At 44.0% G+C, this 19,785-nt stretch overlaps 3 protein-coding genes across 9 annotated transcripts in view; 1 reads left to right on the forward strand and 2 right to left on the reverse strand.

Moving 5' to 3' along the window:
• The first annotated feature begins 340 nt into the window (after positions 1-340).
• Positions 341-5,138, forward strand: eef1akmt1 (EEF1A lysine methyltransferase 1). Its single transcript, XM_088914432.1, has 5 exons — positions 341-405; positions 915-1,118; positions 2,439-2,521; positions 2,728-3,008; positions 3,658-5,138. The coding sequence occupies exons 2-5, from the start codon at positions 981-983 to the stop codon at positions 3,786-3,788; spliced, it is 633 nt and encodes a 210-aa protein (XP_088770558.1). The 5' UTR covers positions 341-405; positions 915-980; the 3' UTR covers positions 3,789-5,138.
• Positions 5,139-5,361: 223 nt separating this feature from the next.
• il17d (interleukin 17d) lies at positions 5,362-9,351 on the reverse strand. The gene is made up of 3 exons (XM_088913558.1): positions 9,160-9,351; positions 8,337-8,722; positions 5,362-6,747 (listed from the first exon to the last, which is right to left on the reverse strand). The coding sequence occupies exons 1-3, from the start codon at positions 9,172-9,174 to the stop codon at positions 6,480-6,482; spliced, it is 669 nt and encodes a 222-aa protein (XP_088769684.1). The 5' UTR covers positions 9,175-9,351; the 3' UTR covers positions 5,362-6,479.
• A 1,485-nt stretch (positions 9,352-10,836) lies between these two features.
• The window catches only part of ift88 (intraflagellar transport 88 homolog), a 30,852-nt gene continuing 21,903 nt past the window's right edge, over positions 10,837-19,785 (reverse strand). For 3 of the 7 annotated variants that reach the window (XM_088913986.1, XM_088913992.1, XM_088913988.1), the window contains 5 exons: positions 18,678-18,738; positions 17,638-17,682; positions 15,181-15,225; positions 11,821-11,934; positions 10,837-11,089 (listed from right to left, as the gene is read on the reverse strand). In XM_088913986.1, the coding sequence (XP_088770112.1) occupies positions 10,968-11,089; positions 11,821-11,934; positions 15,181-15,225; positions 17,638-17,682; positions 18,678-18,738 (387 nt within the window). In that variant the 3' untranslated portion in view covers positions 10,837-10,967. The remainder of the gene's footprint in view (positions 11,090-11,820; positions 11,935-15,180; positions 15,226-17,637; positions 17,683-18,677; positions 18,739-19,785) is intronic. The other 4 variants (XM_088913990.1, XM_088913993.1, XM_088913989.1 and 1 more) reach the window with 3 other exon arrangements.

The following is a 19,785-nucleotide window of genomic DNA, read 5'->3' on the forward strand; positions in this document are numbered from 1 at the left end:
CTATGTGATTTAATAAGTAGAAACCAAATGCTACATCAATACTACTCATTTCACCCAATGTTCCACCTGTATTGTCAGCCTTCCCTTGTGCAGAAGGTTTTGTCATCTGGGAGTGCAATCAGCTATTCATTTCAAATGCATTACATAAACCTTTAGATTAAAAAAAAAACTATCAGAAAGCAGGGGGTTGCTGCTGTAAGCAAACCCCCCGCTGATTTTGCTGATGTCCCGTGAATTCCGAAGTAACTCGGCGGCGCTTTTCTCGTTCGCTTTCCGTAACCTTTCTGTCCTTGCTCGGCTGCCGTGGCCGCGTTGCGCGCAGGCCATGTGGAGCGCGTCCACGCCGCGGGTGCTGTCCTTATCGATCGAGCTCGGTCTTGCTGCGGAGCGGCCGGTGCTCTTGAGGTCTGGTCTTACAAGTTACTTGCGCGCTCCCATTTTCACGACCCGTGTTCTGATTTAGGAGGGATTACGTTTGACATTTACTTATGTTTGATGAGAATGTCAGTCATTCGATATTGAAACAGGTGCATGCTGGCGAGTTAAACACGAGCCTGTCGCCTGTGCTCGGTGTACCTTGCCAGTGTAACTGAGTTTGTTCTGCATGTTATACGGCTCTCTGCTGAACATCAGATCAGCGAGACAGCGAGACGGGACGGGTCGTACACGTCGGTACGTACAGTACTACACTCTGGAGCCCAAAAGCAAATGCATTACAGGGGCAATAGCAGTAGAAGACGTGCAGCACCTTAGCCCTGCCGTTTCCATTGAATGTAGTGACCAGCCACACGTAAGGAATTGATCAAAAACGTAGAGTAAGTGGACCTTTGAATGTCAGAAGGAGGGCAGGCCGGGCGTGAGTGTGTGCTGCTCGGATCTAACGCCGCCTTTCCCCTGGCCTGACGAGCCTACAGCTGTGTGAGCGGAGAGCACCGTCCGGCGGCCGAGACCGTGTTTCCGCTATCTCGCCAGCCGCCGCCATGAGCGACAGCGACGACGACCCGCCGCGGCTGTCCAGCCAGGCCCTGGCGGCGCTGCAGGAGTTCTACCAGGAGGAGCAGAGGCTGGCCAGCGCGCCCGCGGGCGGCCTCTCCGTGGGGGCTGTGCAGGAGGACTGGGTAGGAGCCTGCAACCGATTGCCCTGCCCGTTGGTTTGGCCCTCTCTGGGCAATTGCACAGTGCCAGACTGGGGCTCTACTCCTCTTGTGGCCTTTCCAGCCCACTGCAGGACTATGACACGGCGAGCGTTAATAATAATAATAATAATTCCTTACACCTATACAGTGCTTTTCTGGACACTCCACTCAAAGCACTTTACAGGTAATGGGGATCCCCTCCACCCCCACCAGTGTGCAGCCCCACCTGGATGATGCACCAGTCCGCTCCCCACACACCAGCTCTCAGTGGGGAGGAGAGCAGAGTGATGAGGCCAGTTCAGAGATGGGGATTATTAGGAGGCCATGATTGGTTTTATATTTAGAAAAAAATAACTCAAATTGCTCCTTGGATACTTCAGAAGTCCGGTAGAGTAGTTGCTTGGTGAGGCTCTGAGGATGCCTAGACAGTGACCATTAGGCCAAAGACTTGGTCCGTGTTTCCTGAAGCCGATTATTATCGCATTCTTGTATACCAGTTCAGTACAGTAAACCCTTGCTTTCGTGACTGCAGGGGGGTTTTGTCCGCAGTGGGGCCGTCCTTGGTGCTGAATTGCTGCAGCCAGCCCGCTGGCTGCAGGCCTGGAGCTGAGCTGCGGGTGCAGTGGCGGCTGGCTTCGGCAAGCTTGCAGACGCCACGCTGTAGTGTGGTGGGGCTTTGAGCGCTCCCACTGAAGAGACGGCATAAATTAATCCAGGGGAGGATATGATACTCTCCCAGCTGTACAACGCGGATGAGACTGGTCTCCTCTGCCATTTGTAGCTGGAAGTTACCCACGTGTACAAGTGCTAGACATCCAGGCCAGGGCGTAGCTCAGCAGGGAGAGGGGCTCAGCGGGACTGTGAGCAGAAGCCGTCGGCTCGCAGGCTGACAGCTAATTCAGCTACACCGGGGGTCCTCGTCCTCGAGGATGAGCGTGTTTTTGAGCTTGACATATCTCATTGGTAATGTAATGGGCAGCTGGCAGTACGGTACTGGACACCCCTTTACCCCTGTTAGTCCGGCAAAGCAAGAGCGCACTGTACTCCAATACCGTGTATTTATATGAACTGCACAGTGCAGGAATATATTAATATATTAATACACAGTGTGGCTGTCCAACATTGCACATATTCTCATATAAAAGTGTGATTTTGGGGCTGAAAAATGTGACTAGTGATGATGAACAGCTGTCTGTCAATAGCAGACGCCTGTTCCCCCTGTTAAGTTTCCCGAGTGCACTATGCCCAGGGTTTCATGTGCTGTGATTAAGTTTGACCGGCTCTCTTGTACCTTGTCCGCAGCGCATGAGCCAGTTCTGGTACAGCGAGGAGACGGCCGTGCGTCTAGCCGAGGAGCTGCTGTCTGCTGTGGGGGGCAGGGGCAGGTGAGCCTCCTGCCGTTTCTCTCCTCTGTGCGTTTCTGAGTGGACGCCCACGGTCTCGCCAGAAGGTCTTTAAGACTTGAAGACGTCTTTATGGCTCTGTGACATCCTCGCTCAGTCCTCTTTAAGTGTGGTGTACGATATGACTACGTAGGCCGACAGGAATGAAGTAATCTGCCTTTAACGTACACGTGTTCCTATTTCTGCAGAATTGCCTGTGTCAGCGCTCCCAGTGTGTACCAGAAGCTGAAGCAGCAGAAAGGTGAGGAGGTGTCTGTGGTCCTCCTGGAGTTCGACAGGCGCTTCTCCATCTACGGGCAGGACTTTGTGTTCTATGATTACAGCAACCCCCTGGACCTGCCCGAGGACATGGGGGCGCAGAGCTTTGACATTGTGATAGCTGACCCTCCTTACCTGTCTGAGGAGTGCCTCAGCAAGGTGGCCCTCACCGTCAAATTCCTCACCCGGGGGAAGGTCCTCTTGTGCACCGGTAAGCAATGAGTACAAAGCTGATGTGCTTGAAGCCAAAGCCACCTGCGAGCTCTCATCTGCCCCTCCGGCAGTTTTGTGGAAGTGGGTATTGAACTCTTGGCTGTGTCGTGGGTCCTTGTTTCATAAGGAATAAAAGTAGATCAGGTGAATGTTTCAAAACCGCAAAGGCTAAACCTCTAAAAGTTTTAACGTGGTATGCGGAGAGTACAGCAAAAAAGTGTTATTCCGGGGGAGTTGAATTATTTCAGTTATTTCATGACTTCTCTAAATTGCCTCTCGTACTGATTGAAACCCAGCATGTTTGAAGTTCTGCCTGGCTTGAACGAAGCAATAACTGGAAATGGGGATACTGCTGTCAACTGCTGTTCTGTGTGGGGAGGAATGTGACTGGCTTTTTAGTGCTTCTCAAGGGTCGTTCCTCCTGCACTACCAATAGCAAGATGAGTGTGGAGTATGAACAGTAGTTTGTTCCAGTAAAGCCACTTATGAGCACAAAGCTCTCCCCGTTGATTCCTTACACCAGAAGATCGTTGGGTAGTCTGCAGCACACTGAGCTGAGGATCTCACCCAGCTGTTCCGTGAATGGCTCTAGTTGTCTAGCACTGGAATTCTTTCAACAGATCAGGCATTGTTTCTTTCCTGTATAGGTGCGATCATGGAGGAACAAGCAGAAAAACTCCTGGGTGTCAGGATGTGCAAGTTCCTTCCCAAACACAACCGCAGCTTAGCCAACGAGTTCCGATGCTATGTGAACTATGACTCTGGTCTGGACCTGTGATTTCGGCTGGACTGGCTTTGCTCCTGGCTGACTTCCTCCCTGCCGACGCCAGAAGGTTCCACCTGCTCCGCTGTTTTATGGAAAGCAGGAACAGGTTTCGGAGCCAGATGTAATTGCCTCCACTCTGTCCGTTTCCCTCGGTTTCCTGCCTTTCCTGGAGTTTGCTTCCTCGCCGACGTGTGGGAGCGCAGCGTTGACTTTCAGGCAGTTCCGCACAGTGTCCGCCAGCTGGGCTGCAGACCTCCGCCTGGCTGTGCAGGAGCTCTCGGCTGGTTCCCCCGTGACGAACTGAGGTGTGTCTGGAGCCACGGAGCTGTAACCTCTGGCCGAGTGCTTTGGGTGGATTAGTGCTCCATGGCCTTTGCAGTCCTGGTGAGACACTCTGCCAGCTTGCAGCAGCTCATATTGGCAAGAGGGTCAAAGACTGATCTAGGGGCATCACTCTCTGCCTTTCTACAGGGTAATGCACACCGCGGGGAAGAATACATCCAGGAATGCTCCCCAGATATGAAGTTTTACATTTTACAGTTTAATACAAAACATTGACAGTTGGAACTTAGTGATGTGTTAAAGGATGTTTTAGTTTCTAGTGCATTTTTCACTCTGTTTCAACCAGCTGGGATTGTATTGTACCAGACTAAAAATAGTGGTTAAATACTCAACTGTACTAAGAGAAACGAGCAAATGTAGGGAATAATCGTGCCTTTAGCTGTAGAATTCTTGCACACATTAAAAATGGCTGTACCCTATTTGTTACATGCCCAGGAAAACCTTTTTAAACCTAAATTAAGGCAGGAGCAGACCTACGTGCAGTGTGATGAGCAGTGCAGGTTAAATGATGACGTTAATACAGTGTTTGCATTTGCCTTTCATTTTTAAGCTACTAGTCATGTATGCAAAGTACAAATTCCTTGTATTTTATTTCTCTTTAATATTTCTAGTTTGTTGTTAGCTTTAAAATTTTGTATAATTCTTCATTTTGAAAAAAATATCCCTTTCAGTTTTTGTCTTAATTTGATTGTGGTTTAATATTTCTTTATTATGGGAAATATACAAATTAAATTATGTCTGTTTCACAATCTTAGACCTGCCTGAAAAGACTTAATACAGTGTCACACTGCAGAAAGGTCACTGCTCTGCTCTGTGAAAAGTAGTCTCTGTGTCTCTTTCCCTTTCACCTGGAGTCACATGCATGGATGTACCGTATGCTCTCTTTCTTTGTATACATTCTCAATCTTGAGCGATGCTGTTTGCCAGCTGCCTGTCTTGGACCTTGTAGGAAAGAGAGAATTGGTACAAAGCTTGTGTATAAAAATTAAACCTATGATTATTATTAAATATGATGAATTACTTATGATGATAATTGTGAAACTAAAGTGCCAGAAGATACAGAAATGTATAATGCTATCCAGTCCTTATGTGCCTTGCAGATTTAGAAATGACACATTTTCAATGTAGGCTTGCTTCACATTTGTCAGCCTCTCCATTCAACGAGCCATAGTTTTCCTCCATTCTGCTCCTAGGAATTTAACATGAGGGAAGGAAAATTTTGAAAAACAGTACTGTCCTCCACTTATTAGTAAATAGTTTTATTTATTTCATAATGTCAGTACAGATCTTAACAGGTGTTCAGAAACATTAAATATAATTCTGATACATCAGAACAAATTATTTCATCCAGCTCAATTAACATTTAATATATGAAATTTACTTACTGGGGAAAAGTTTCTCATCATCATAATCATATCATGATTGTTAATCCATACTGAGGAGCAAAAGAAGCATCACTGTTTATGCATGTACATTTTCAGATAAGTAGTGGTGGGTAAGAGGTGGGTAGCTGCGTCACCATGCGTAGGCTGCAAAGGAACAAGTAATAGGCTTATTCCTTCCTGAAAAGAGAAGAAAGAAAACACAACGTTTCGGCTGTGGAGTCTTCTTCGGTTGTTCCACAGCCGAAACGTTGTGTTTTCCTTCTGCTCTTTCCAGCATGGAATAAACCTTTTACTTGTTCGCTTTCGGAGAGAGCATGCAGATTTGCATATGTTGATACGTGTTTCGGCATCACTTCGATCTTTGATGAACAGATGGATCACGCCCCCGTGCCGTCGCCCTGGAAGGAGTGCAGGTTGAACTGGGATTGCTCTGTGGCATCTAGGCATTCCAGAGCAGTGACCAGCCGCACGCTTGCCCAGGCTCGAGGAGAGCACTGGGACAGAACCAAACCGAACCGCATTCCTACAGGCCACGCGCCCTCCTCGCCTGTTACTGATTCCTCAGCCCCCCTGCAGACGAAGGTCCATCGGCAGCAGGGATCTCCCAATGCGTGACTGCTCCCGTGACCGAACCGACTGTCATTTTTCTTCTGGAATTTGGAATCACAGCTCCAAATGCTCAGTGAGAATGTTTTTAAAGACTATATAAACTAAAGTGGGAACCGGGTTCAGACATTTGAAAAAAAAAAATTATCGCTGAGCATATCTGTTGGTTTGGAAACGTCAGCTCTAAAGTTGTTTATGAAATAAATTGGTTTGTCCCTCAGAAGTGAAGTCACGCTGGAAAACAAGCAAGCAGGTGGCAAGTCTCCGAATGTCCTTTGTTTCTGCTTACCTGGAGTCCCCCGACTTGTGAAGGAGGGACTTCAAGTGTCTCTTCACGGGGCGCGGAGACGGAGGAGGAGGAGGAGGCCGCTCACGCCGGCCGGCTCCAGGTGTCGTTGCTGGGCCTGTCCAGCTGCGGGACGCAGGTGCAGCCCACGGCCAGGGACACGTAGCTCTCAGCGTAGGCGTAGCGGCCCCCGGTGCAGGAGGGGGCGCGGCGCAGGACCACCGCGGGCATGTAGACGGGCGTGCTGCGGTACAGCATGCTCTCCTGCCCCCGCGGGCCGCTCAGGCAGCCCTGGCACAGGCAGTAGGCCTCTGGGATGTACCTGGGGTACCTGGTCGGGTCGTGGGAGATTCTGGGGGCGCAGAAATGGGGCCTCGTTAGGAGGAGGGTGCCAGGCTAGCCTCATAGCCCGCACGTACAGTAGTGAATATTCAACTGCCCCACCCGGGTGGCGGATTAAAGCAGTGGTTTGTCAGTGGCTTGCAGTCAGTCACGCTGTCTTTACATTTACATACAGGAGGCTGCTGGGTCCGTCTTGCTCCCTGAAGCAGCTCAGCGCTCAAGTGAACTTGAATCTCCTCAGGCCATATATCCTAGAGGAGCCCAGGGTCTGGGCTTCAGCCACCTGGCTGGGATGTCAGCTGTAGTTCAAGAGAAGAAGTGTTTGCTGTTCTCCTTCCTAAATGAATTCCCTTTTGTTTCAATACTCAGTGGCTCCCCTGGATTGTACCCGTCTTTACCTCTTAGGATTCTGTGTCTAGGCTTTGTTGAATGAAGAGACTTTTCTCATTCAACCTGCCCACATACTGTATGACCGTCCCCCTGCGATCCAGAATCATTCCCACTGGTCTTCTTTGAACTCTGACGCTATAATAAGCATTTTGTGATCTGGAGACCAAAACTAAAGACAGTAGTCTAAATGAGATCTCTGTAAGTGCATGGTAAAGTTTAGCCATCATCTCTCAGGATTTAAATTTCACAGTTTTTTCTATAATTACAAGCTTTCTATAGGCTTTTTTCTTGCTTCCCCATATTATCTTGATGAGGATGTAGAGGGATCTGCATGAGCATCCCTATCCCTTTGTGCACAGAGTCCTGAAGCTGGGAGTCGATGTGATGTGTACTGTATATCGCATGTCGGATGTTCCTACTACCTGCGCGGGTTTATTCATCAGATTTGTTCCAAGTCTTTCCAGAATTCTCTCACTGCTGCTTCCCACTCTCTCTCACTCTCTCTCACTCTCTCTCTCATCTGCACATTTAACTGGAGCATCATTTCTAATGGGCTCAACACTGCTTCTGTGATTTTGCCAGATCATTTTTGTTTACAAAAGTAATTATCATCATAATATCCTTACACTTACATGGTGCTTTTCTGGACACTCCACTGAGAGCTCTTTACAGGTACTGGGGATCCCCTCCACCCCCACCACTGTGCAGCCCCACCTGGATGATGCGCCAGTCCGCTCCCCACACACCAGCTCTCAGTGGGGAGGAGAGCAGAGTGATGAAGCCAGTTCAGAGAGGGGGATTATTAGGAGGCCCTGACTGGTAAAGGCCGGGGGAAATTTGGCCAAGACATTGGGGTAACACCCCTACTCTTTTTGAGAAACGCCCTGGGATTTTTAATGACCACAGAGAGTCAGGACCTCGGTTTTACGTCTCATCTGAAGGACAGCACCTGTTTACAGTACAGTGTCCCCGTCACTATACTGGGGCATTAGGACCCACACAGACCGCAGGATGAGCGTCCCCTGCTGGCCCCACTAACACCTCTTCCAGCAGCAGCCTCAGCTTTCCCAGGAGGTACTGGCCAGGCTCACACTGCTGAGCTCCAGGGGGCTGCCAGCTGGGAGCTGCAGGGTGATATGGCTGCTGGCCTCTCTTCCATTGTAGATTTCGATAAACGCGAGGACTGAACACCCTCCGGCCGCTGCTCACCTGTACGCCCAGGGAGAGATGCTGAGCAGGTTGACGGGGAGACGAGACTTCGTGTCCGGAGCGGGCCGCCCGGAGGCCGGACAGGTGATGTTCTCCTTCTCCAGGGGAGCGAGCTGCAGGGCGTGGTGGAAGGCGCTCAGCACGCCGGCCGACAGCCGGCCGAACATCTGCTCCAGGATGTCCTCGGGCAGGTCCAGGCAGGGCCGGGGCCGGGGAGGCCGCTTGGGCGTCTTCGCCCGGTCCGCCTTGTCCGCCCGGTCCGCCGCGCTGGACACCAGCGACAGGAGCAGCAGGCTGATGCCCGCAGCGCGAAGCACCGCCGTCCCCCGGCTCCCAGCGAGCCAAGCAGAGCGACAGGGTCGGCCGGGGAGCTGAAAGCGGTGGTACTACGAGATACAGTGTGTGTGTATATATATATACTCAAGTCACTGGACTATTAAAATAACAACATTCTAGTGTATTAGAAACTTCTGGGTAAGATTACAGGTTGCACCAAAGTAGTGTCGTCTTGTTCTGACTATAACAAGGGTGGGGGGCATTTCCAGTTCTAATGCGTCTTGAAATAATTACATTTTCCTTTTTATTTCTTTAATTCCTAAATATGTCAGTCGCGTAAGTGAAAGAAAGCTACTTTTTCGCCAACTTTTTTTAAAAAAAATGTTTATCAAGACAACTAACACAAAGTTAATAAATGAATGCACGACGCGCAAAAAAAAAAAGTTATTTTGGTGCGTAAACCTCGATTTTCCACAGCATAATCCGGCATTACACCGCACTGTAACAAGTGATCGAGAACCTCCTGTGTCGTTAAACGTTTCCTTACCTTGGTCGCCCTCATCCCGGCGTCTGGAGGGACCGGTTACTGAGCTGCACGTCCCGCTCCGGCTGCACTTACCATGCAGAGTCTGCGAGTCTTGTCGAAAACCCGAAAGTTACATGGACGGGTTTGGAACCGTTCCCGTAGCGAAGGACTCTGACTGCTGCAGCCAAATCGAAAGCTATTTCCGTGAGTGTATTTTAATGCTCCGGCAAGGGGGGGAGTTCCAGGCTTGTAACTCGGTTAGCGTTCAGCTACCCGCAACGGCTCGGGTTGACAAAATACCGTTTATGACATAAAAGACAGGCGAATTCCTACCTGATCTGTTTGTCCTACTAAATATACATAAACCAGCTGTGGGCCTCTTTCTAAAAAAATGTACTTCAGCATATTTTCTTAACCTCTGGAGACTATTTTGAGAATCTAATTTCCCGTGCATGCTAACCCTTAATGCACCTATATAAGCGTGAACTGAAAAATTGGAGAACAGGCAACGTTAACCTAATGCTTTTCCATGCTGACTGTATTATTGCATTCACAATGCATTATAAAAAACGAAGTAGTTTTTAAAAAATGCAAGATGCATCAGACACTAGGCATATCTGCAATGGAAAATAATTCCCAGATACAGCTCAGCATCTACAGGAACAAGCGGCTACTGGATTCAGATGTAGCTTTTCTTGTTCCTAGGCCAGCTGTTGTGTGTAATACTGTTCTTTGTATTTTGTTGCTTTTAAAAACAACAATAATTCTAAATTGTAGTTTGTAAAAGCTGGAAACTTGGGCATGGGGTTTGGTTTCAGGCATGTGTATGTTTTCATATTGATCTAGCCAGCTTTCCAGAACTGGTGCTGTATATCAGGAAACGTTAGCGTCTTACACTGAAAGATGTCAGTGTTGTAATTCCAGGACCAGGAAACTCGGGAGCACAGCTTGTGAAGGCTCTTCTGAAAATAAATGTAAAACTGTGTGTTTGCGGTGGTATACAACCACGCAGCAGAGAGCGGTAGTTCTGACAGCGGGACAGAAATCAGCAGGGTCATGACTGAAGTATACTGTACCTCTTTACTGTGAACGCACATTATGAGGTAATGCGAAAATATATTTTTTAAACATTTAAAATGCATGTACTCCACTTCAACAATTCCAGCATGAAATAGAAGAAACACGTTTTTAGTAAGTAGAAAAATGTTCAGATTACCTGCCTACCTACATGCTGTGTAAAGTACTTTGGCTAGGATTGTTTCTCTTAACTGTTACAATTTGTAGCCTGTGTGGCTCTTTTAATTTCTGATAGGAAAGGAATCACCTCCCTAATTAGACTGACTTATTAATCACCTGAGTGTACGGTATGTCCCGAAAAAATACATCTGTTTCATTATATTTAAACACTTTTGGATGTTAAGGAAAAGTCTTGCATCAACATGACAAGCCTGATGGTAAATTTAAAGGTTTTCTAGAGTTTGGCCGTTTTGTCAACAGATAGAAAAATGGTCATTTAAACTCTGCAAACAAGGAGGGTTATTTACAAGAAATCTAGAGAAAAGTGTTTATAAAAAAACAGAAATCAACATTTCACATAAATCCCCCAGATTAGACAATTCAGTTCCAATGAAACATTACACAGTTCTACTGGATTTGAAAGACAGATTTGCAAGAATAATTAGAAGATTATACAGAAATGTGTTAAATAGCAGATAAACCTTTTTATTTGAGAGAGAAAAATGGCTTTAAGGTCCTCCGAGGAGCGAAGGTTTTCCGAGTTTGCTAAGCGCACAATCCTACAGGAAGCGGAATGTGCTGGCGAGACCAGGCTACTCTGGCAGCAGGTCGTCGCCCAGCTCCTCGTCAGCGAACTCGTCTTCCTCGCTCCGCTTCTTGACGGCTGTCTTGGGCCTTTCCGTCTGAGGACCGAGGGGGTCAACGTAGGAGGCATCTGGATAAAACAGATCAGCACAACCCTGTTAGTCACCATGTTTACATTTGCAGTAAAATACAATGAAAAGTTTGTTTGACCAATTTCCACACATTTATAATCTGTTAATCGAATTCCCATTTTTACTTAAAAAACAAAAACAAATCGTATTTCCTTTATGAATTTTATGAATTGAGAAATTACAGACTAATACAGTATGTACAGACGTTTTAAAATCTATTATATTACTTTTCATTAAGCATTCACAAAGTGCCAACGTCTTGGTAGCTTAATGCACAGAACTGAAAAACAGCCCAGTCGTCTTAATGCGAAACAAATAGTTTCCGAATTGGAGTGTAAAGTGGGTTTTAGTTAAATTGCAGTGTATTTATGGGAAATGCTGTAAAACAGGGACTGAATGATTAAAACAAACATGCAGATAAAAACACAAACTATGGAAATATTTTTGAAAGTATTAGGAACTATTAAGAGAATTAAGGACATTAATGAAAAATTGGAAAAGAACGGCACTCTACAAGAACATGCAGTAATTGTTGGTATTCCGGGAGACCACAGGCAGACTGTCAGGTTATGGTACACTGCTGACAGACAGCTGTAAACTGTGCAATGTTTAGTCTGTTTGCCTGCTGGCTGCACTCCTACGATGCCGTTTCAGCAGCGAGGGTGAAGCCCACCCGTTCCTCCGACACATGAGCGTGAAGGAAAGCCAAGAGGACCCAGGCTGCACTTGCCTATGTCTTTGTGACTGCTGGCCTCGTATGGCTCGCTGGATCCAGGAAGGGACTTTAGCTTTGCGCTCAGTCTCTCTCCTTTGGCACTGGTGCCGCGGCTGCTGTGTCCGCTGTCTGAAAGAGCACAGTGACAACGAAGATAAAGATTGGAACACAGAAGTCACATTATCAATTCAACCAAGAATACTCTTTTTATAGCTCTGTAACGAAGCACAATGAGCCCCCATGCTTACACTTGTCATACCGGGAATTCTGTCAGTAGGAAAATACTGTTTTTGAAGATGAACTATTAAAAGACGTTTCCCACAGAAAGAATGCAACCAGCATGATCATGAAAAACTCTATGGAGAAAAAACGTGAGTAACTGAAGGACTTCACCAATATGTCTTGAAAGCAGACTCTTCAGGTTCATAGTGTTTTTGAAGGATGCAGTTGCTATGAATTTCGGGAATGAATTTTAATTATCGTCATCTTATTAAAGGGGTGCAAACGTCCAAAAGAGAATTCTTAGAAAGAGCATCTACATTTCGTGTACAAGTTAAAGTTAGTCACCGTGAACAAGTGTTTCACTTGTTTCACTTGGAATCACGCATGTGGGTATTATCTCTTGATGCTCACAGTGCAGACTGTTTGAAAGATTTCCAGTGCCATTCAGCCATGGCTGTGTTGTCATTATTGGGCCGGTTCATCCAGACTGCCCTGGATGTTTACCGGGACACTATCCCAAAAGCAGGAGGTACCGTCCTTTTGATGATGAAACGTTGAACTGACGTTTCGTCTAGTTAGACATTACAGGTCCCATGCCGCTCTGTGCAAGATGTTAATCTCTGAAATCGAACAATCTGCCCTTTCTAACAGTTTTACCCGAGATCAACAGGACGGGTCGCTGCTCTGTTGCGTAATGAAACCCCTGGTCCTCACCACACTCCATTAAGGAGGGTTATGTACTTCTGTGTAAATAAAGTTGATCCCTTTTTATATATAAAGTACTGTGGGAGACCTCAGGATACAGAAGTTCTAAACTAATGCAAGGAAATATTAATATCTATATAGCTATACAAATATACAGTATGATCTTTACACTGGAATCCCACACTGCTGAGCCCAGATAGGGGCTGTCCATACAGTGCCTGTAAATTTCACAAATGCATGACAAGAATCAATGTCCATTCGGACAGTTCAGCTTTCTAGCTCTGCGAAATTGCAAGAGTAACTTATTCATATTTCTATAAAATATGATAGAAAAAATAAAGTATCAATTTGCTTCAGGTACTGTAATTCTGTCGCACCGCACTAACTCAAAATTGATCATATTTAACCATCACACTCTGCAGTAAAAAACATCCAACACTTCCATCTGGTTCTGATTACAGAGGTATTTGAACACTTGGAATCCAGATATAATGGAAATGGTCAAGGAAAGGTACAGAAAAGTAGGAAAATAATATGGATGGCAGACATATCATTCATTTAAAATTCTTTAACTGGCAGAAGCATTTTGAAGGTGTGAAAACATTTGGATCACGTAGTGAACAGGTATTGTGAGAAGGTAGATGCTAAATGCTGTAAAGATTATTTTCTCCTAAACTTCCATGTGGATTAAGTTACGAAAGTAAAGCATAAACTGGAAAAGTTTATGGCTTATTCAAGATGAGAAACATCTGCATAAATTGTTACACTGACAACTGTTACACTGCGTGCTTTGTAGGAGGGTTCACGGATGATGATGTAACCAATGTGTGAAGGAATTATTAAATGCAGCCACCTTCTATATTGTTAAATTGCTAAAAACTTATAAAGGGATTTCCTACAGATTTGATTTGAAACAGCTGTCAGCCCTGTAGGATAGGTATAGTCAGACAAATAACGTTATTTTAACCCAGACTAGAAGACTTAAACCAAGTTAAAAAGTAAAAAGTAAAAGTTAATTAATAATTCATCAAGGACGTCTATATGAATTCTTTAAGAGTTCTAAAATACACTGGCACCTCATTATAACTGTCTATGGGGTTTATCTGTAAATGGAAAAAAACACAATAGTACTGATCTACTTTAGCCTTTTCACACGTGTCTGTGGTTTATCATCTAGTGTGTGTTTCGTGCTTCATTTTCTCGAAACTCCTCATCACATTTGGCTGACTTTGACTTTTTGTGACTGCTTTTATGTAATGGCTGAGATTCTGCATGTGTTTATCTATCTTCTTACATCATCATTTCCTTCATTACTGTTGTGATGAAGAATGTTGTGCCATTCTCAAATAATATTCCATTTTGCACTTAGCCACTACCACTTCTAATTAGGTGTGATCTTCACAAGCCTGACAGCTAATTGTTTTGTAGAACACACTGCACGCAAACACCTTTAGCTCAATTCACTTTACATTCAATTAAAGAACACAAAAGATGGATAAAAAATTCGTTGATACAGCGTTCTAATAAAAACAAACAGGAGCCTAAACAAAATGACATTCTAACTGAACTGTTAAAATGACCTTTAAAATTATTCCTGTTCTTGACATTACATCTTCCCCTTGTGTTACCATGATTAAAAAAAAAAAAAGTATCCAACTGGCTTTTAAAAGATGCACTATTGACAGTGGAGATACAACCTCCTAGCCTGATCTCAACAGATCAAAGAAGCTAAGCAAGACTGGGACTCATCAGCAATGCGATGGGTGACCTCTAGGGAAAATGATGCTGGTAGACCAGTAGCCTTCACTCTGTACAACTTCCAACCAAAGCCCCAGCATGGTGACTATACTGTACAACAGTGACACTGCACTGTAGGAGGTGACATCCTTTAGATGAGAAATGAAATAAATCATTAAATATCTCATGGCACTATTCACTAGAATGTCCTGGGTAATTTCTACTTTGTACTGGGCTTGCACAATCTTGCCTCCCTAAATTTCCACCCTCAGTCCAACTGGAGACGTCATTGCTTACTTCTCCACTGCGGGCTGCTGGCCCACAACTGGTTTTGTGAAAATGGATTTTGCACTTTATTGGTTGATGTAGTGGGTCCTCTCCTATATGCTATGCTTTGGAACCACCTGGGACGGAAAAGGCTATACAGACGCAAGCTATTATGATAATTATTGGTTCCTGGTAACATACTGTACTGTCAGAGGTCCAGCTTCTTGTGGAAATCAGACCTGACATTGTGACATATGGAGCATATGGAACTTTTCAAGGCAGGGTTAGTCATGCAATATCGAATGAGTACAATTTTTTTTTTATTTCCAGCTGCCTGAAAATAATGTTGTGGTAGAGGAGACTGTGAAGCTTCTTCCTGGTTACATGTGCTTTGTGGGCTAAGCCCAGCTTTCCAAGCAGGAGCCACCACTGCTGTGTACATACCTCTAACCTGCTCCAGGAGGGGGCTGTGTCTATTTTCAGGAAACACTGCAGGCAAACCAGGAGAAAGAGAGGAAAGAAAGAGGGATAATAGAAAAAGGGCATTTTAGGAGCACAGTTATTCAAAGGACTCCCACCCAGCCTGTGTTTCTGAATGTTACTTATTGTAATGCTGCTGAAAGAAAAAGCTCATGCTGACAGTCTTTTCGATTGTTCAAATGACATTATTTGTAATAAATGGCAATAAAATTATTTCATAAAAGCATTAGTGAATGTGTTTATAAACAGTGAGTGTAAGGTAACCAAACTGTTTTATGTTGAAGTTCTTGCCCATCATCCCAGGCCCCTGGAACAGAGGTCAGGCCAGCTCTGTATGCTTTGATATTCCCATATACAGCTTGTGAAATATTAAACCAGTCTAACTAATCTACTGAAGAAATGGCTCAGCCCACTCTGGGTCTATTTAGTAAACTAATGTATTAACTCTTCATTGAATGTATAACCCCTCAACAATCCACTTTTTTTAAACCTGTATACAGTTCAGCTGTTTTGTCATTACTGAAAACAATGCTGCATATAAAGATTAAAATCAGTCTCCTCCAGTAACACTTAATACTTTCCTTTCTTAGAGGCTGGCAGATCCCATACAAACCTATGTACCATGTGAACATAGACAACATTATTAAACATTTGCACCTAGTGCTTGACTAAACAATATGAAAGAAAAGCACGCAAAGCTAGGAATAAAAAGTATGAAAAGCTGGCAAGTATGAGTATACAATTTCCATATTAAATCAGTACTCTGAAGAGTTCTGTAAATTCGGCAATAATAAAATGAGATGAACATCAGATGTGTGTCGAAAGTGAAGTGTTTTCAGTGAATGTAGCTAAGAGCCCTGTAGGCTAAACTGACTGTTACTGTGAGGTGTGTTTAGACTTCTGTGATAAACATCTGGAAATTTATTGTGAGATTTTTTTAGCCTGATTTTTTTAGCCACATGTAAGGCTACAGGTTTGCATTTCATTAGCATTGCAGGTAAATGATGCAAAGGTTCGCTGTGTGTGACTAATTTAATGTGGAAGGAGCTGCCTCATTTCTGCAGCAAACAGGCTTTTGAGTAGTCAGGCTGCTATCAGATTTTTTTATTCTCATTCTCTATTTTTATGTACAACAGGCCTGTCTGATCTTGAAGTGTTTTCATTCCCAACAATACTATAAAAGCAGTTAACCCAAACTTCCACAACTGTGAAAATCAACAATGCAACAATGCAAAAGCTCCAGCTGAAAAGCCACACTCGGCACAACAAAGCTGCAACATACCGTATACATAAGACACTGGGATGCAACATGCTATAGTTATTTTGGAATAACCACTAGAAAGGTCCTGTATTTTACAATAAAAGCACAATTTAAGCTTTTAAAAATCCCTTTTATACATAAATAATACAGAAGTTCAAATTAAATAGTAATAATAGTACCATGCAGTTATGAAAAAAAGAGTATCATCTTCTATCATCCAGTGTGTGCAAAAATATCTGAATTATCTGAAATTGCATATTTCATATACTGCTTTCAGCCCTTTTGCATCCCAGTTTTAAAAGCATGAATCCTGTCTTGCTTATAAGCTATTTATTATCTGTAATAAGTTTAGTCGTGGGCTTTAACATGCAGTAATGAAACTAAATGTTTGCCCTCTCATACACGTTTTTCACATTTCTCATTGTTAGCAGACAAAGATCCTCTGTCAGATTATTCATTCCAGAGGGTGAGGTCACACTGAGAGTGTTGATTTAACTGAAAACACTCCAGGTTCACCAGGAGAAAGTCAAATGAAGGGCAGGACCTCTGAAAACAAGCCCCTCTATATTGCTTGGTGTTCACACAGGAAAGCCTTTGTTGCACAAACTGTGCTCTGGACGTGGGCATAGGCTTAGTACATCGATGCTTTTCTTCATTTTGACAACCTGACAGGTTCGAAAACATGCCTGGTCATTACAGAGCTCCAGCTGGCACCACCGAAGAACACCTGCACTAGAGGAAGATGAGCTCCAACTGAGAAAAGCACAAGAACCTCTGCCTTTTGGAAACGAGTGGTAATTGCTGCTGAATGTCTGCTAGGGCAGTGTGTACAGATATTTAGCTCTCTAATGATCTGTGCAGCAAAGCAGCAAACAGGGTCTGAAAGAGTGCCAGCTGTCAATGACTGGGTCTGGTGGCCAGTTGTTTTAATGAAGGGGCACATGCAGAACCTTTTAGAATGCTAGCAGGATCTATTCCCTCAATCAATCCAATCCATCAATCCGAAACGTATTTGCATTTTACACTGTCTCTGCAGGTAGACGACACTTCAGTGGAAAAGGGGTCTGGCAATAAAATTGACAAAACCTTCTATGGAACTGAATACCAGGGGTGGGGGAGAGGTTTAGCATTAGCTCTGTCTGCTCTAAAGTGGTTCATACCATTGGTCCTCTTGATAGCAGTCACACTAGAATGAGCAGAAGCTACTAGGAGGAAAAGAACAAGACACAAATTGAACATTTTAAAGGTCACAGCCTTTCTGAAAAAAAAAACAGGAAAGTAACACTAAATATTACAGCTATTACACTCAATTGCACTACTAACCTGATCTGCTTTCTCCATCCGCTCTCCCGGACGTTAGGCAATGGAAAGTCACTGATAAGGTCTGGCATGAAACCAGCTGAAGCAAAGCAAGTCTCTACATTTCAAACATACATTTCTTGTGTACTAACCCAAGAGCAGGAGTTCCGCATACTTTTGCCCTGTGTTTCCTGAAGTTCTTTTTGTTTGATTTTCTTGTTTGAAGTTCTTTTCTTTTGTTTTTGTTTGATGGCATGGTTCGGCACCACTCACACCAACCGTACATTAGGAAAAAAATAATTTTCCTTCACTGACATTAACCAAAAAAAAGTGAGGTTTGTTAAGTTTCTGAGCATTACAGAAAAAATCTGGTTCCATGCAAGACCCTTCCATTTAATATAACTAATAGGATCAAACTGGGTCCATATTATGTTCCAGTTAATGAATGACTGATCTGAAATTAGTTATCTGATGCATTTTGATTTCCTCTCATGACTTTTTTCAACGTTACAAATTCCAAACAGAATATATGACCTGCTTTTTGCTGGGTGTGCATTATATCTAATATTTCGCTTATCGTGTTGACCTGAGAATTAAATGCTTCACTTTCAGGATATTTTAGCACATTTGGGACAATGAGGGGAGCAGCTGAACCCTGGAAGAAGGGCTTATCATCTGCTTGGGAAATATTAACGTTTAAAAACTGTCATTTGGCATATGCATTGTAGTGTATATCAATGAATCTAGGGAACACAACTAAGCCTATACAGCACAGGGACTGTGCAAAGAGTGAGATGTGTGGGCAGAGTTCACTGGGCAGCAGGTTTAAAAAAAAGCTTGTGCTTGAGCAGACTGTGTGTACACCGAGATGACTGGCAAGATGGTAAATGTCAGTACTCACCACTGCCGGCACTGCCTTCCCTGCGTCCACGGGCACTACTCTCCCTGCCAGATTTCACACGCTACCCCGAAAAAAAAGAGGCAATTGAGTGAATATCACAGTTCTCAACTGGATTAAAAAAAACATTAAGATTTAATCTTGAAGTGCTGTGTGCATTCCTCAACATATTCATGCTTTGTGGATAGCTAGATTGTGGTGCAATCTGGTCTTCTGTTAAACCAGGTTGAGAATTTAAGACTATCGGGCACAAACATGCTTTCAAATCTGACCAATAACAAACTGCTTTCCCAGTCCCCCTGCTTTGGTTTCTTAGGATGCAAGGGAAAATGAAGATGACTTTGGGTTTATTAGAGAATATAAAAGGACAATATATCTAAACCTCCCAATGTCAACGTGATGAAATGCTTTTAATCTCTTCATCTTTTTTCATTTTTTAATCTTAGTGTGTAATATTGATAGTAATGATCAATTCTGGAGTAGTTTTGTAAGCGTCAACATCTGCAAACGAGCCATCAGCCTGGAGACAGGTCTCTATGGATCAAGTGGAGAATGCTCACTGCTGAAGGTTTCTATGGTGGTGAGCAAACTATTTAGACCAAACGTTACATAGCGCGAATAAAGAAGTATTAGAAGCAAGAATACACAGTCCACTAGGAAGAAAGTAAGCAAACATTCTGTGCCTGTAGTGCTTCATAACTTATCCTAATCCAGCAGCATTACACAATCAATTCTACAGCAGCTGCTTTTAATTTTCATTTTAGTTTTTCTTCTGAGGAGAATTTATCGGTTAGCTATGGCATGCTTTCATGCTGGCAAGATTGCTAAGTAATTGCAGATCAAAATTTGGTTGCTGTTTTTCCTCAGAAACAATAGACGCTTACAGGCTTACACATATAGTGAGTTTTATATGTAGTAGTTTCATCTGTCAAATGACACCTGCTTTATGTACATGCTCACACAGATCTTCAAAAACAATAAAATCAGTAAAAACATTATGACAACAAACATTTTAATAATTGTTTTCCCATTATATGTATGAAAAACATTTGCATGACATCTTTTTAAAACTCCAGTAAAGTGGATACCAACAAAATAAAAGTCTGAATGA

This window comes from Atractosteus spatula, chromosome 4, assembly GCF_055471065.1.
Source record: "Atractosteus spatula isolate fAtrSpa1 chromosome 4, fAtrSpa1.hap1, whole genome shotgun sequence".
Lineage (NCBI taxonomy): Eukaryota > Metazoa > Chordata > Actinopteri > Semionotiformes > Lepisosteidae > Atractosteus > Atractosteus spatula.

What these genes read in the sequence shown, in the direction of transcription:
- eef1akmt1 (XM_088914432.1), top strand. Translation starts at nt 981, where the DNA reads ATGAGCGACAGCGACGACGACCCGCCGCGGCTGTCCAGCCAGGCCCTG. An exon ending in GGGCTGTGCAGGAGGACTGG is followed by an intron (nt 1,119 to 2,438) that starts GTAGGAGCCTGC and finishes CCTTGTCCGCAG; the next exon opens with CGCATGAGCCAGTTCTGGTA. An exon ending in GCTGTGGGGGGCAGGGGCAG is followed by an intron (nt 2,522 to 2,727) that starts GTGAGCCTCCTG and finishes CTATTTCTGCAG; the next exon opens with AATTGCCTGTGTCAGCGCTC.
- il17d (XM_088913558.1), bottom strand. An exon ending in ATCTCTCCCTGGGCGTACAG is followed by an intron (nt 6,748 to 8,336) that starts GTGAGCAGCGGC and finishes CTGCGCCCCCAG; the next exon opens with AATCTCCCACGACCCGACCA.